At 39.4% G+C, this 13,155-nt stretch overlaps 1 protein-coding gene across 4 annotated transcripts in view; it reads left to right on the top strand.

The window, feature by feature from the left end:
- Positions 1–7,941, top strand: part of cbfa2t2 (CBFA2/RUNX1 partner transcriptional co-repressor 2) — a 45,112-nt gene extending 37,171 nt beyond the window's left edge. For 3 of the 4 annotated variants that reach the window (XM_069179397.1, XM_069179400.1, XM_069179398.1), the window contains exons 8-11: positions 1,835–2,027; positions 2,993–3,058; positions 4,251–4,441; positions 5,351–7,941. In XM_069179397.1, the coding sequence (XP_069035498.1) occupies positions 1,835–2,027; positions 2,993–3,058; positions 4,251–4,441; positions 5,351–5,638 (738 nt within the window). In that variant the 3' untranslated portion in view covers positions 5,639–7,941. The remainder of the gene's footprint in view (positions 1–1,834; positions 2,028–2,992; positions 3,059–4,250; positions 4,442–5,350) is intronic. The other variant, XM_006639427.3, reaches the window with a different exon arrangement.
- Positions 7,942–13,155: the final 5,214 nt, after the last annotated feature.

Here is a 13,155-nt window from a genome sequence, read left to right as displayed (position 1 = left end):
TTTGTTATACTTCTGACAAAAGCAGTCATTTGGGGGTTAAATTAATTAATGTTTATGTTAATATAAGTGAATTGTAAATACACCTGAGGTGCAAGTATTCTGTTCAAATGCTGAAACACAGAAGAAATTCTAGAACAAAACAGACCGGGTAGACATCTTCCAGAGATAACACAATGTGCATTACATCATTCTCAATACAGTACTTAGTCAAAAAGCAAAGGAGAAAAGGAAAAAAAAAGAGGAGAAAAGTATATTTGGACAAGGAACACAAGACATCACATCATTTGTGCTGCTTTATCAAAAGCAGTGACCCAAGGCACCAACCAATGTACTGATGGACTGAGTGCAATGAGACGTGGACCTGTAAAGATCATGTAAAGATCCTAACTAAACACAAGAAAAAGCAATAGCAGGTTCTAACCAACTCCTCAGGATAGTATTCTTCACTGCATTTTGTTTTTCCATTGATACTTTTGTTCTTGTTTCAGGTAAAACAAAATAGAAGGCATTCAGTTTCACAATTCTTTAACACAGTGGTTCTCTCAAACTTTTTGGACCAAGACCCACCCCTGATCAAACCAAAGCATCCAAGTACCACCTACAAGTCATCTTCTCATAGGAACCCCAGAAAATCTCAATGACAAACATGAGCGTGAGCACGCACTCACACACTTACACACACATATAATATAAACATCCCTGAGCACTGAGATCATTTGGATTGTACCAACTTGTAGCAGTTTTCCAACGCTTGCTAACACTAGCAGTGCTGTCTGTGTCAGGTTCAGCAGCAGAGCTAGTGTCAGTGGCCCATAGGGTTACCATACATCCTGATTTGACCAGACGTCCTCTATTTTGATCATTATATCCCCGTCCGGGGGGAATTCTCAAATATCCAGAAATGTCTGGGATTTTGACTGCTTTATTATCACCATGAAGAATAATAAACAAACGTTTTAAAGACAGTACATGAGTAGGTTAGAAATAGAGCCAGATAATTTATTAACTTCTCTAGTTCGCTTCGCGACCTACGTCCGCGTTTAGTTTTCATCCTGTGCATGTATTATTATGTCATGAAAGAGTGAAATCGGGTGCCAATATCAGTGTCTTACTCAGTCTGCGCAGTGCAGAAGCATTCCCTCAAAAGGCTCCCTATTTTGTTTCTTGTTTTCCTACCATCAAACACAATACCAAAGCAAAAGTGTAAATTCACAGCAGAACTAAAAATAAATTTCCGTGTTTTTGAAGTGGCAGAAAAGACTGGGAAGCTGAATGTTTAGTGTGTAAGCCTGGTACTTTTGTCTCCGTAGCAAATAAAGGTGTACTCAACTTGCAAGCTCATTTTGACAAACAATTCGAGGAGAGAGTTCATCAACCAAATTAACAGATTATTTTGTAAAATCTGGCAGCAAAACAGAGGATGCTGTTATTGCAGCAGAGGGGACTTATGCATTTCACACAGTTAAATATCATCACAATTATTTTACGAATGAACATACAAAAATGTGGGATATTTTGAAAACCCTCTCCATCCTGACCCCCTAGCAATAGAAAAATTGTTCTGGGTGCCCTCTTTTTTTGATGTTCAAATATGGTAACCCTACTGGCCGATGTATCTCAGCTCTTTTGTCTGATATGCCCATGATTTCTGTCCCCTGTTTTCAGTCCCCTAGTCACTATCCTGCACTGAATTTCCTTTTTATGACTTTCAGTCCCTTGTCATGCATAATACAAAGCCAGGGAAATCCCCTGCAATCTTGCTAGTGCTTTCATTTCTAATATTAGACCCTTGTCTCTGTGCATGACCCCTGCTCTCCATGTGTGTGCCGCACAGGTGCTGAACTGCATCGTTGACATGGTGGAGAAGACGCGGCGCTCCATCTCAGTGCTGCGCCGCTGCCAGGAGTCTGACCGTGAGGAGCTGAACTACTGGAGGAGGCGCTCCAGCGAGCATGAGGAGGCCAGGAAGAGTGGGCAGCCCTTCTCCAAAGCTCACAGCCCCCGTGCTGGGGAGGGCCTAAACAGCGGTGAGTGCTCCAGACCTCAGCAGTTGCCCCAGAAAGAGAGTGTGTGGGGCTCTCGCACAGAGCTTCTCACGGATTGAAAAAGTATTTTGCCACAGTCACAAGAGTGCTGCTTTAATTATATACAGTTAAGCCACTTCAGGAAACTGCAGGTAATTTTTCATTTTCCAGTCATTTTCCATTTTGAACAACTAACGCTGGCAGGAGTAATTTATTCTTTTGGAGTGTCTGTCTGCTGAGAGAAATGGATTCTGCCTCAAAGTCTGTGATTTTGCATGTGTGGAAAAGGCTTATAAATTTCAAAACTATTTTTAATTCACTAACAGCTCAAAAATACAGGCTGTTAAGATGAAGCATTCCATAGGCGAAAGGCCTGTGAATTAAATGACCTGGAGTAACTTCCCTATGTTGAGCACCTGAGCTAATCACATGTGCGATTTAACATACAGTCTTGTTTGCCTTTGGTCCTTAAAATCGGTACTAAAATCCAAGCATTGACAAATAAAAAAAGGTTTTGCCTTCAGTATTAATATGCCATTGGTATTTGACGTTTATAAGTCGGATATTTGTTTTAAAAGGCTGCCCTCTGCTGGACTTCACATATATGTAGAAAATAAAATCTGCCCACTTCAGTTTTGCATAAAGAACTGCAAACAACATTAAAGCCTGTTAAATGATACTGTATGTGTTCTAAAAGGACTTTACTTTAAAAAATCCAGGAGGTTTCTGACATTGTGGAGTGTTTTAATAGTGGCCGACCTTAACTGTTGTGTCCCTCTGTGAGCTGTATAACAACAGGCAACAGTGTATGGGATTCAATTACAGACAGAAGTCTTGTTTGTCATGTAAGAACTCTGTGCAAAAGCCTCTAAATTCAAAGTCACCTGTACACAGAAATCCTCCTCTTTTAATTTTGATTTTGTTATGGATTGATTTTGTTGTGTTTTAAAACCGATCTTACCTGTCAGCAGAACCTCAGCGTGACTTCACATCCCGACCAGGTTACGTAGCGGATGAGATCTGGAGAAAGGCTGGTAAGAACATTAAGCTGTCGGAGACGTGCATGTAGACCCATTGTAGGTACATACAGGATCAGCTGTTAATTAATATATTGCTATTTTTTTTAATGTTCATTTTGCTACATCTTCTCTTTCTCTGGCATAATTTCACTCCTGAAAATGTGTAGCATTTGAAAATGTCATTTACCAGGCAAATAAAGCACCCCAGCACATTTCACTTCTGAAAAGACTAGGCAAAGGTAAGTGCAGAGAACCATAACAGAGAAACAATAACACTGGGCATGAGAAGCCCCAGTGGACAAGCCTGTTTTGCATGCTAAATGACAATGTAATCCGACAAAAACTGTGGCTGGTGAAGCTTACAGGCCCTTGGTAAAGTGGACTCTGAACAACTCAATAACAATATTCTAGCAGCTGCCTGAGTGGGACGGCTGGTAAAGGCACTTGCCCAAACACCCTGGAGCCTGTAGGTTTGAGTCTGGTTCATTTCACTAGCTGACCGCAACTGCAACAGCCAAATGTCCCACTTGGGGAATCCTGTTCACAACTGCTGGTAGGTGAATGGTTGGCTCTCAGTGATACCAGAGCCCCTGTGGCCTCTCAGGTGCTTGCAGACGTGCTGTGTGTCAGTGAGGGACACACTTCTCCTCCAGGCAGTACTGATCCTCAGGCAGAGGGCCCGTGTTACCTGTGATATGTTAAAAGACAAGAGGATCAAGTAAGCACATCAGAGATGTAAAAAAATGTAATTGACTATTCCGAATTGGGGGGTTGAAACAATAATATAACAACATCAAACTAGAGGGCCCTTCCCCCCTTCATTTTTTCCATCAAGATAAAAGTCTGATCAAACTGAGCAGTATGCAGTCTTTACATTAATAGAACCTCTTGAATATCCAATAGACTAAAAACTGCCTTGAGTGACACCCATTTTAGTCAATTTTAATTAGACCATCTTCTTGAATTTGATTTCAGCGCACATTTCAGTCTCTCTGCAACACACCATGCTTCAGTATTGACTGAAGCAATCCATTATTGTGACTTGGTTGCTCAAGTATACTTATCAGTGTTGCCGAATCAGTAATGGGCTCTGGCACTTCCTTCTGTACTGGGTTCAAAGCGTTTTACAGCTCTGTGTTATTTAAGGCAAGAGCTAGGAAACAACAGAAAAAGGGAGGGGATGTGTTGATTCCTGTGACCCTTGCAGAGGAGGCAGTTAATGAGGTGAAGCGGCAGGCGATGGATGAGGTGCAGAAGGCAGTGGCGGAGGCCGAGCAGAAGGCCTTCGAGATGATCACAGCAGAGCGAGCCAAGATGGAGCAGACACTTGCTGATGCCAAGCGACAGGCCACTGAAGACGTCATCCAGGTCGTCAATAAGCAGGAAGACTCAAGTGAGGTAAAGAGCGATTAAAAACACTTGAAAACTTATTAAAGAAACTGCACTTTGAAATTTTACATACTCTACATTGGAGCAGGGACCAAGGTCAGGCCTAGAATCCCAGAGTATGCAAAACATTGCTTGTCAACAGGAACTGAGCACAAATTCAAATTCAGATTTGATCATTATGCTCCGAATTGCCAATGTCCAGGATAGAAACAGATCCAAGTGAAAATGTTTTTTTATCGGTGATTGGCAACACGCCTGTTTTGTGATTAGAACTGTCTGTAAAGTATGGATCAGGATGTTTTGGAAGGGATGTGCTTTTAAAGCCACTGGTGAAATTAGCCAATTATTGGTTTGTTGGCCTTTGTGAACCCACATGGCTAAGTGATTATCTGCTGGGCTAGGGGTGCCCCTCTCAGTATACTCTAAGCAGCATTCATTTCAGTGGTATATTATTAAATGTGGTGTGCAACTGCCGCTGTTTCCCTTTAAGTATGTATCTCTTAGAAAAAAGAAACAATTTATTAAAATGTGTGAATTGCACATTAAGATCTGCTCGTGCTTCAGATACTTTCAGTTATGGTTCAGTGATAAGGTGTTATTCACAGTCTGATTGCAGCATGTGTGGCAGTTATCACAGTTTGTGCAAGATAGTACTGATGACCTCAGTTCAGTTATGCAACAGGGCACAGTAGGACTGACAACTAGCAGATACTGGGACTGTGCAGTCTGAGGTTTAGGAGCCCCTTCAACAGGCAGAGTTTCTGGCAGATGGAAAGGAAAGGAGGCAGCCAGTAGAGCAGAGCAGCTGTCTGCACTGTAATCTTCCGTTTCGGCGGCATAGCTCTAGGATTAGTCCTGCTGCTGCAGAGACCCTGGGGAGGAAATCTGTGATGAATTCTGCTAACCTTGCTCTTCCAGAGCTGCTGGAACTGCGGGCGCAAGGCCAGCGAGACCTGCAGTGGGTGCAACGCTGCCCGCTACTGCGGCTCCTTCTGCCAACACAAAGACTGGGAGAGGCACCACCTGATCTGCAGCCCCGGACTTCAGGCACAGCCCAAACCCCTCTCTGCTGCAGCCACCAGGGGCGCTGGCAAAACCGCGGAGGGCGCCGGCGTGCCCAGCCCTGCCCCCGAGAAGGTGTCGAGCATCACTTCAAGGTCATCAACACCGGCCTCCATTTCTGGCGGAGAAACCAACGGACACTAAAGCCATCTGAGGACGGCATTCTGCTAAGCCATTAACAACGGGATGTCCGTTAAAAACTCCAGAGAGGACGGCCTGTTCAGCTTCCGCGTTTTCCGTCCTCTTTGAAAAAAGACATCTTTCTGAATTTGCTCGGGTGTGATTCACAACATATCTCACTTTGGACTGAAAAAATATTCCTAAGGTATATAGGTATACATTTTTTTAAGGGTTTCAGGAAATGGAAGGAAACAAAGCAGGCACTGGTCTGTCTTGGCCCAAGCTTTGGTATTATTGTCTTTAAGACAAAATGGACAATCTTCCTTGGACCTTGGATGGACCTTTGGCATGTGTTTGCTCTAGGTGTGATCTGGATCCTAAATAACCGGTGGACTTAAAAAGGCACCATAAGAGATACAGGATTTCCTTATTTAATCATGGTTTCTTTTTTCTCCTTTGTTTTTAATACAATTTTCTGATATTTATTACTGTAATTTGAATTGGACTTTGGTCATATCCTAGCTCACAGTGCTGAGAATGCAATCAATTCATTCAAAAGCATATGTATTGTATACCCAGAGAAGGAAAATAAGCTTGGTGGGTGGTCTGATGATTTAGAAACCTTAGAAGAATTAACTTCAATAGATCATATCTTCTCATTTTCCAGTCCCAGCTTGAAAATGGTCTTTTTGAACACCAGTTCTGGTACTTGTTGGACATAGTGGCAAAACTGTATATTAATATTTGTTCTTGATTCATTTCCTGTTTGGATTTTGCTTTCAGGGCCTTCAGGATTGAGGTTTCAATTCTTAATATCTGTGCTTGTGTGACCCTTTTACTGAGCAATATAAAATGGCAGATCTGGGTGCATCTGATAATTTGTAAATGCCAAAGGTTTTTGTTGATGAACACGTTTGAGTGTGTTTCTCCCTGCAGTGCAGGGGAGCTCAACATCAGTCTTGGAGGGCTACAATCCAACACGTTTTAAAGTTGTTTTTTCTTAAGTCGGCAGCACCTGAAGAACTGGTAAAGGCTAACAAACTTCCCCAGTTAGGTCAATATTTAGTTGCATTGGCTCATGAGTTGGAATACAAGTTTCAAGTTCAAGTTCACATTTATTTGTTATCACAGCCATATACAAGTATACAGTGGGATGAAATATTGTTCCTCCTGGTCCATGGTGCAAATACAGGCAGGACAGACAGGACACTGACATAAACATTGTAGACAGGATACACAAAGTGCAAATTACAAAGTAAATACATAATACAATACACACAACACACTGGGGGGATTTAAACCCTGTTTCTGGACAGTTTGCTGACACTGTGGCCCCCCAAGACTGGAGTCGAGCACTCCTGGTCTACAAATTGTTACATGAAACAGTTTAAATTCAAACTTTAAGATAACAAAACTTTCCAAATCTGAGAACTCCAGAGCATTCTCCACACAGCAAGTGGGAGCACAGAAAAGCACATCCCATTCTGTATCTAGACCCCTACATGTTGGCTGTCCTGCCTTGCATGTCTTTGGAAGCTTTGAGCTGAAGTAATGTTTCACAACGGTTACAATAAACCTCATAGTTACGTTTCTGAAAAGATAAAAAACAAAGATATGAATGACTGAAAAACTAAAAAGTCTGGAAAAATGTCTTGCCAGCATGGTTAGAGGACAATTTCTTTGTTAAAGCTTTAAAGGAGGAATGCAGAACTCCAGTCCTGGAGACTAGCTGGCATCTGCCTGTTTTTTTTTATCCAATCTCTGTTCTGGAGGACCTAACTGACCTAATTACCAGCTTAATTGGACCAATTTAACACTTTTCAAAGGTCAGTGATTCATAGAAACATAAAATAAAAAAACCTGCTGGTTATTGGTCCTCAAGGCCTGAAGTTGTACACTTATGGCCTAAAGCTAGAAACTTGTTGATTTTCTTTCACTTTATTTTCTATGTTTCGAAGTTCTATTAAAACCTCAGGATTATATTGTACATTGTTCTTTATATGTTTGTCATCATCAAATAAAATATATAAAAAGGGAGACTCCTTTGCTTTTTTATAAACCTAGGATAAGAACCATATTATGTGTTTATTGTATTTATCAAAGCTTGTCCCATGAACTTGTCTCTCTCTGTCCTGGTTTTCATTCCCACAAAGCTCAGGCCTAGGCCTCCCTCAAGTAGGCCTAGGCCTACTTGAACCCTTAAATGGTGTATTTTCTAAATTACATCTAACAATTGTCTTCTCTCCTTGGTTTCAGGAATAACCACTTTAAGGTGCTGCTAAGTCAATATGTTCTCATTTTATTCAATAAACTGCTGTTTTCCTGCAGCTCTCTGTGGTTCGTTGCTGATTAATGATGCACAGTAACAGTAACAGAAAGTACACTGTCCAACTCCAAACACACAACCCTTCTAAATGTATTGTGCCAAACTAGGTTCATCCTCCAAAATTTAGGTGGACCAGCTGGTGGACTACAATCAGCAAATCACTTTGAGACCGAACAGGATTTTAAAGTTACCTGTCAAGTTCTAGAAAGCCATCTGTTGGTTAATGGTCCTCCTCATGCTTTTGATACTGTGCACAGTATGACAATTGCAATATTCTTCATTTCAATTTTTCTATTTATTGTTTTCATTTTAGCACTTAACATTTCTCTGTTGATCAATAAAACCTTGCAATATATTTAATCTGAGACCATTCCAATCATTTACAATAACTGCTTTAACCTTGGAGAAGAGTGTGTCATACAGCCCACAATGCACAGGGCAAGATGCCAGTCCATCATAGATATATATATGATTGGCAATGAAGAAGTGCCCATTACCTTGGACAGCATACATTTGGACTGTGGGACAAAACCAGAACCCCTGAGGGAAATCCAATTGGACACAAGTAGAATTTAGTTCAGAATGGAACCCTGTCCTACAGGGCTATGAGGTGGTTTCATTAACCCCAAGCCACTGTGCCACCCTTGAAAAACTCTCAGTTCAAATCTAATACCTATCAGTGGCATTGGCAGGATTAAGGAAACAAATGCCGATTTGCTCCAGGATAATTAGCCAAATGTTAATTTAGCAAAGTTAAGCACAGAAGTTACATCTTACTTTCTTAAGGAAAAACCTATTGAAATCCGATTTAGTTTTGAAGAGTCCTGTGGACTCTAGACCAGGGATGTCCAGTCCTGGTCCTGGAGGATTCATGTGTATGTAGGTTTTCCAAGTCCCCTTAAATCAGTGGTTCTCTATCCTGGTCCTGAGGAGCCACATACCTGCCTGTTTTTGTTCCACTTAAGCATTTAATATTTAAGCACTTAATAATTCATATGAACTCTTGAATTGATTGTTTCCAGTTTGTAAAGATGTAGGAGGTTGCCTTTAAACTATTGAATGTAACTTTAGATCTCCAACCACTGTGTAGAAACAAAACTTGCAAACTTGCAACTTACTGCAAAGCAACTTGTTGGTTCAATGAAGAATTAATTTAATTAAGGAGCTTGGAGAAGTTATTTGGCCCAATTAAGTCAATATTGAGCTAATAAACTGTAGGTCTTTAAGAACTGAGCTAGATTGAAGGTCTGATGACACTGTTCCTCCTGGAACAGGTTCAGACACTATTGTTCTAAAGATCAGTGCAGTACTGAATGTACTTACAGACATGCGTATTCAGACCTTGAGACAAGGAGCCGACAGATGATTAAATTTCATGGTTTTCCAGTCTTGAGAAGCAATAATGTTTTCTTTCAAGAAAGGCACTGATCATATTGCACTGATTTAAAATGATCAAACAGGACATCCAGAAACATTAGTTAGAAATACATGACTCATGAAATGAATTAGACAAGCAATGAAAGAAGTGGTCTATCAGTCCGGTATTTTGCTACAAATTGACATTCAAGGGAAGTAAATGCTCATCATGATAGAGCCAATACAGCACAAGAACACTTCAGACACAAACAACAACTGGTAATTACCATACGTATAATTTAAGCTATGTTACTTTTTATGTTAATGTGTATTTCAGATGAGGACTGAATATGTATCAGGATATATTGTGTCCAGTCCTGGAGGTCCTGATGGGCCAGTAGGGTTCTTTGTCTTCCTTTCACCTCAACACTTAATTGCTGAATTAAACCTATATACTTACAAATTGAAGTCTTTTCTTGTTCTTAAAAAGCTGAAGGCCTCTAAAACCTACTTGGCAGTGGCTCTTAAGTATTAATGTGGGACTTCCCTGCTTTACAGTTTTTTTCCATCAGCCAAGGAGCAAAGTATTTGTTATTGACGCAATCTCTATCACACAACTTACCCATGGTTTGAATTTGAAAACATTTTTAAGGACTTCATCTCACTGAAGTTTTGCTTTTGTGACTCCTTTAACATTAACATGTAGAGTGTTTATACAAGAAGAAAGACAATGTACCCTGCTGTCTGCATGTGTGAATATACAGAGTTTAGAGTTGGATTTGCAATTGAAATAGTTCCAGGCTCAATATCACCACTACCAGAATAAATACTGATGTAGTAGAGCTCACATGTCTTACTGATGTTCAAAAATGAAAATGTTGTGAAAAAAACATTTCTACAGGGACTCAGTAAATTTAACATTTTAATGCTACATTAGGTAAGAAAGTGTATTATAAATATATAAAATGGAAAGAAGGCGTTTCTTCTTTGCAAAAAGAGTTCTCTGAGTCTGTAACACGCTACCTAGCCATGTTGCAAAAGCAGTTCTATTGAAACACAAACAAGTTAGATGGGCTGTATGACTTTCACTTGTTTTCAAACTCTCTTGTGTTTGCCAATGGAGTACATGGGAGGACAGGTCTTACTGGTGTTAACTGGCTAGGCAGTCTCTTTTTAGGAATACTCCATCAAAAATTATTCTAATTTATAAATGGGTTACGTATGAGTTGTAAATAATTCCATTAATTTAAAAAAATATTCAGATCAAACCTACACACTACTGGATTGAGACCCATGGTGCTAGAGTATATTGTTGCTTGTGTGAGAGACAGTCTCATACCAGCCTAAACCCGATCAGAATCTAGATCAAGAGACTTTCACCCCGGTCCCGGTTAGCACCAGTCGACTGGACATTACAGGCAGCCACTAATTCAGGAATTGTTAAATACAGTACCTGTACAAATGTATCTGTGATTAAGTGAAGGGCAGAAATTTTTAATTGAGTAATATAGTGATCATTTGGTACACAAATCAGAGTATTCATCAGACTTCAGGGAGTTTTCTTCACTTAGAAAATTACTTGTTTAATTAACCAATAACTTCCAAGTGTTCATAATTTTGAAAGACTTTAGTTTAAACACCAATTAGATGGGGGTCCTCAGGGACTAGATTTGTGGACTTCTTACTTTGATCATGCTGCCAGTAGGAGTTATATTTTATGCCTTATGCCTTAGTTTTATGAAGTTCAGGCTCCACCTTGTGGCAGAATTCATATCACTTTCAAAGCTTTCATGGCTTGTCCAGCTCAGGGTCAATTTCAGGAAACATTGGGCGAAAGGCAGGATACACCCTGGACAGGATGCCAGTTCATTGTAGGGCACATACAGACACAAACATGCAAACATTTACCAAGGCCAATTTGTACAGAAGCCAAATAACCTACCAGCATGTGTTTGGACTGCTGTTAAACATAATATAATGCACATATATAATTACATCATGGTGCAAGACCCTAGCAATTCACAATTTGTTTGAAATTTGAGAAAAGAGTCAGTCTTAAAAGTAAATAATCAATTTAAATATGTTCAAATAGATGTGCTGTCTCTCTCAAGATGATTGTTGACAGTTCCACCTCTCATCAAGATCATGCTCCTGACCTGTCTTAAGCCTGGAAAAGTTTTGTTTTTCCTCTTTTCTTTTTAATCTTGTATAACATCTGTTATAGAAAGTTACTCACTATGACACTACATCTATGCCATTCTTCATATTACATCTTTCAGTGTTTTTATAGTAGGTCCACAACACACAGCATATGTTGCATAATCAACATCGTTGTTATATTTTGCGAGGTGATTGCAAGAGCTAAAAAGATTTACATGTCTGTTTTATGGATGTTATCTCAAAATGTGGAGGAACAGAAAGCCTCTCCCTAATTTCCCTAATTTCAAAGATAATAGAGACAATCTTGTTACTAGGGGGCTAAAACAAATATTGCAGACAGACAACTCAGCTGAGTATGGCTTTTGGTAAAGATGGTGTAAAATATTTATTTTTTTAAATAAAGCATCAATGCAGACTACAGTATTTCTTTGACAATAATGCAGTACTTTTCATTTTTACTGTTGTCTTCCAACAAGTAATTAAGAGCAGTTAATTATTGGTCTACAGTTCTGTAAAAGAATTCATCCAAGTTAAAAGCAGTGTGTATCTCCTGATCCACACAATCAAAATGGTAATCCATAAGATTTGGGAAAAAAACAAAAATTGCTCACAGGACTCCCTTTGACTTCATCTGTCTCTGTGTTAGAGGAAGGTGTCTGCAGATTCATTACTTATTATTATTAATATTATTATAGAATATGGCTTGGTTACCTCTTTCTTTTATTACAGCTGATCTGCAGGTTTTGTGTTGCTTTCGCAGATAGTGTCACCTTTGTCTTCTAGCTAAAATGTCAGAATCGATGCGGTTTTGTCATATCATGCATCATCCTCTTGATCACAGGCCTTGGAGATGCAGCCAGATCAAACCCACAATAAAGGTCTAATGGGACAAAAGCTGTCACGAATCAATGGCAAAGCTACAAGAAAACTAAAGATATGATTGATATGATTTAGTAATGAAATAAGAGCAAGCGAACAGTAACAATGAGAGGAGGGTATTTGATCCATTGATCATGAATCTGTCCAAGAACCTCATTCAGTACAGTAGTTTCTTGCTTGGGTAATTTGTTCCATACTACCAAAACCCTTTAATCTAACCCTTTGGGAAAAGAAATGCCCCCTTTTCTTGGTTCTAAATACACTTCCACATAGTTTCCAATTAGTTGGTTCATATTTCATTTGTTTAAAGAAGTCTGCTAAGTTGACTTTGTTAATCTTTTGAGAATTTTGAATACTTTTATTAGGTCTTTCCGTAGTCTTTTTTTTTTTCAAAACTTAAAAGTTTGTTTCTTTCAGTCTGGTTTGTTTCTTTCATACATCTGGTGCCTACTTTTTGGATTGATTCCAGAGTAGCAATATCAATTTGAAACATGCTGACCACAATATTCTAAATGAGGGCTTAATAGTACATTATGCAATTTTACCATAATATCATTTAATTCTGTACAGTCCATTATAACATTTTGTTTTCCTTTTATATAACTTAAGCAGTTTTGTTTGAAAAATCTTAATCTTAAAAAGGATGAAGCTGTTTATTCAGTGTAGGCTTGTCAAAATTACTGCCTGAAGAAGACATAATATCAGCTGTGGTAATATTCATGTCCATTAGGTGGAACTCTTAGCATTTCAAAAAGCTAAGTACTGAGTTTAAGCATCTTTGCGTTGAAAATACTGTACATGTGTTTGGTTATCTCAGCAA

This window comes from Lepisosteus oculatus, chromosome 16 (genome assembly GCF_040954835.1).
Source record: "Lepisosteus oculatus isolate fLepOcu1 chromosome 16, fLepOcu1.hap2, whole genome shotgun sequence".
Lineage (NCBI taxonomy): Eukaryota > Metazoa > Chordata > Actinopteri > Semionotiformes > Lepisosteidae > Lepisosteus > Lepisosteus oculatus.
Note: the sequence above shows the minus strand (reverse complement) of the source record. Positions and strands in the feature narration are given on the sequence as shown.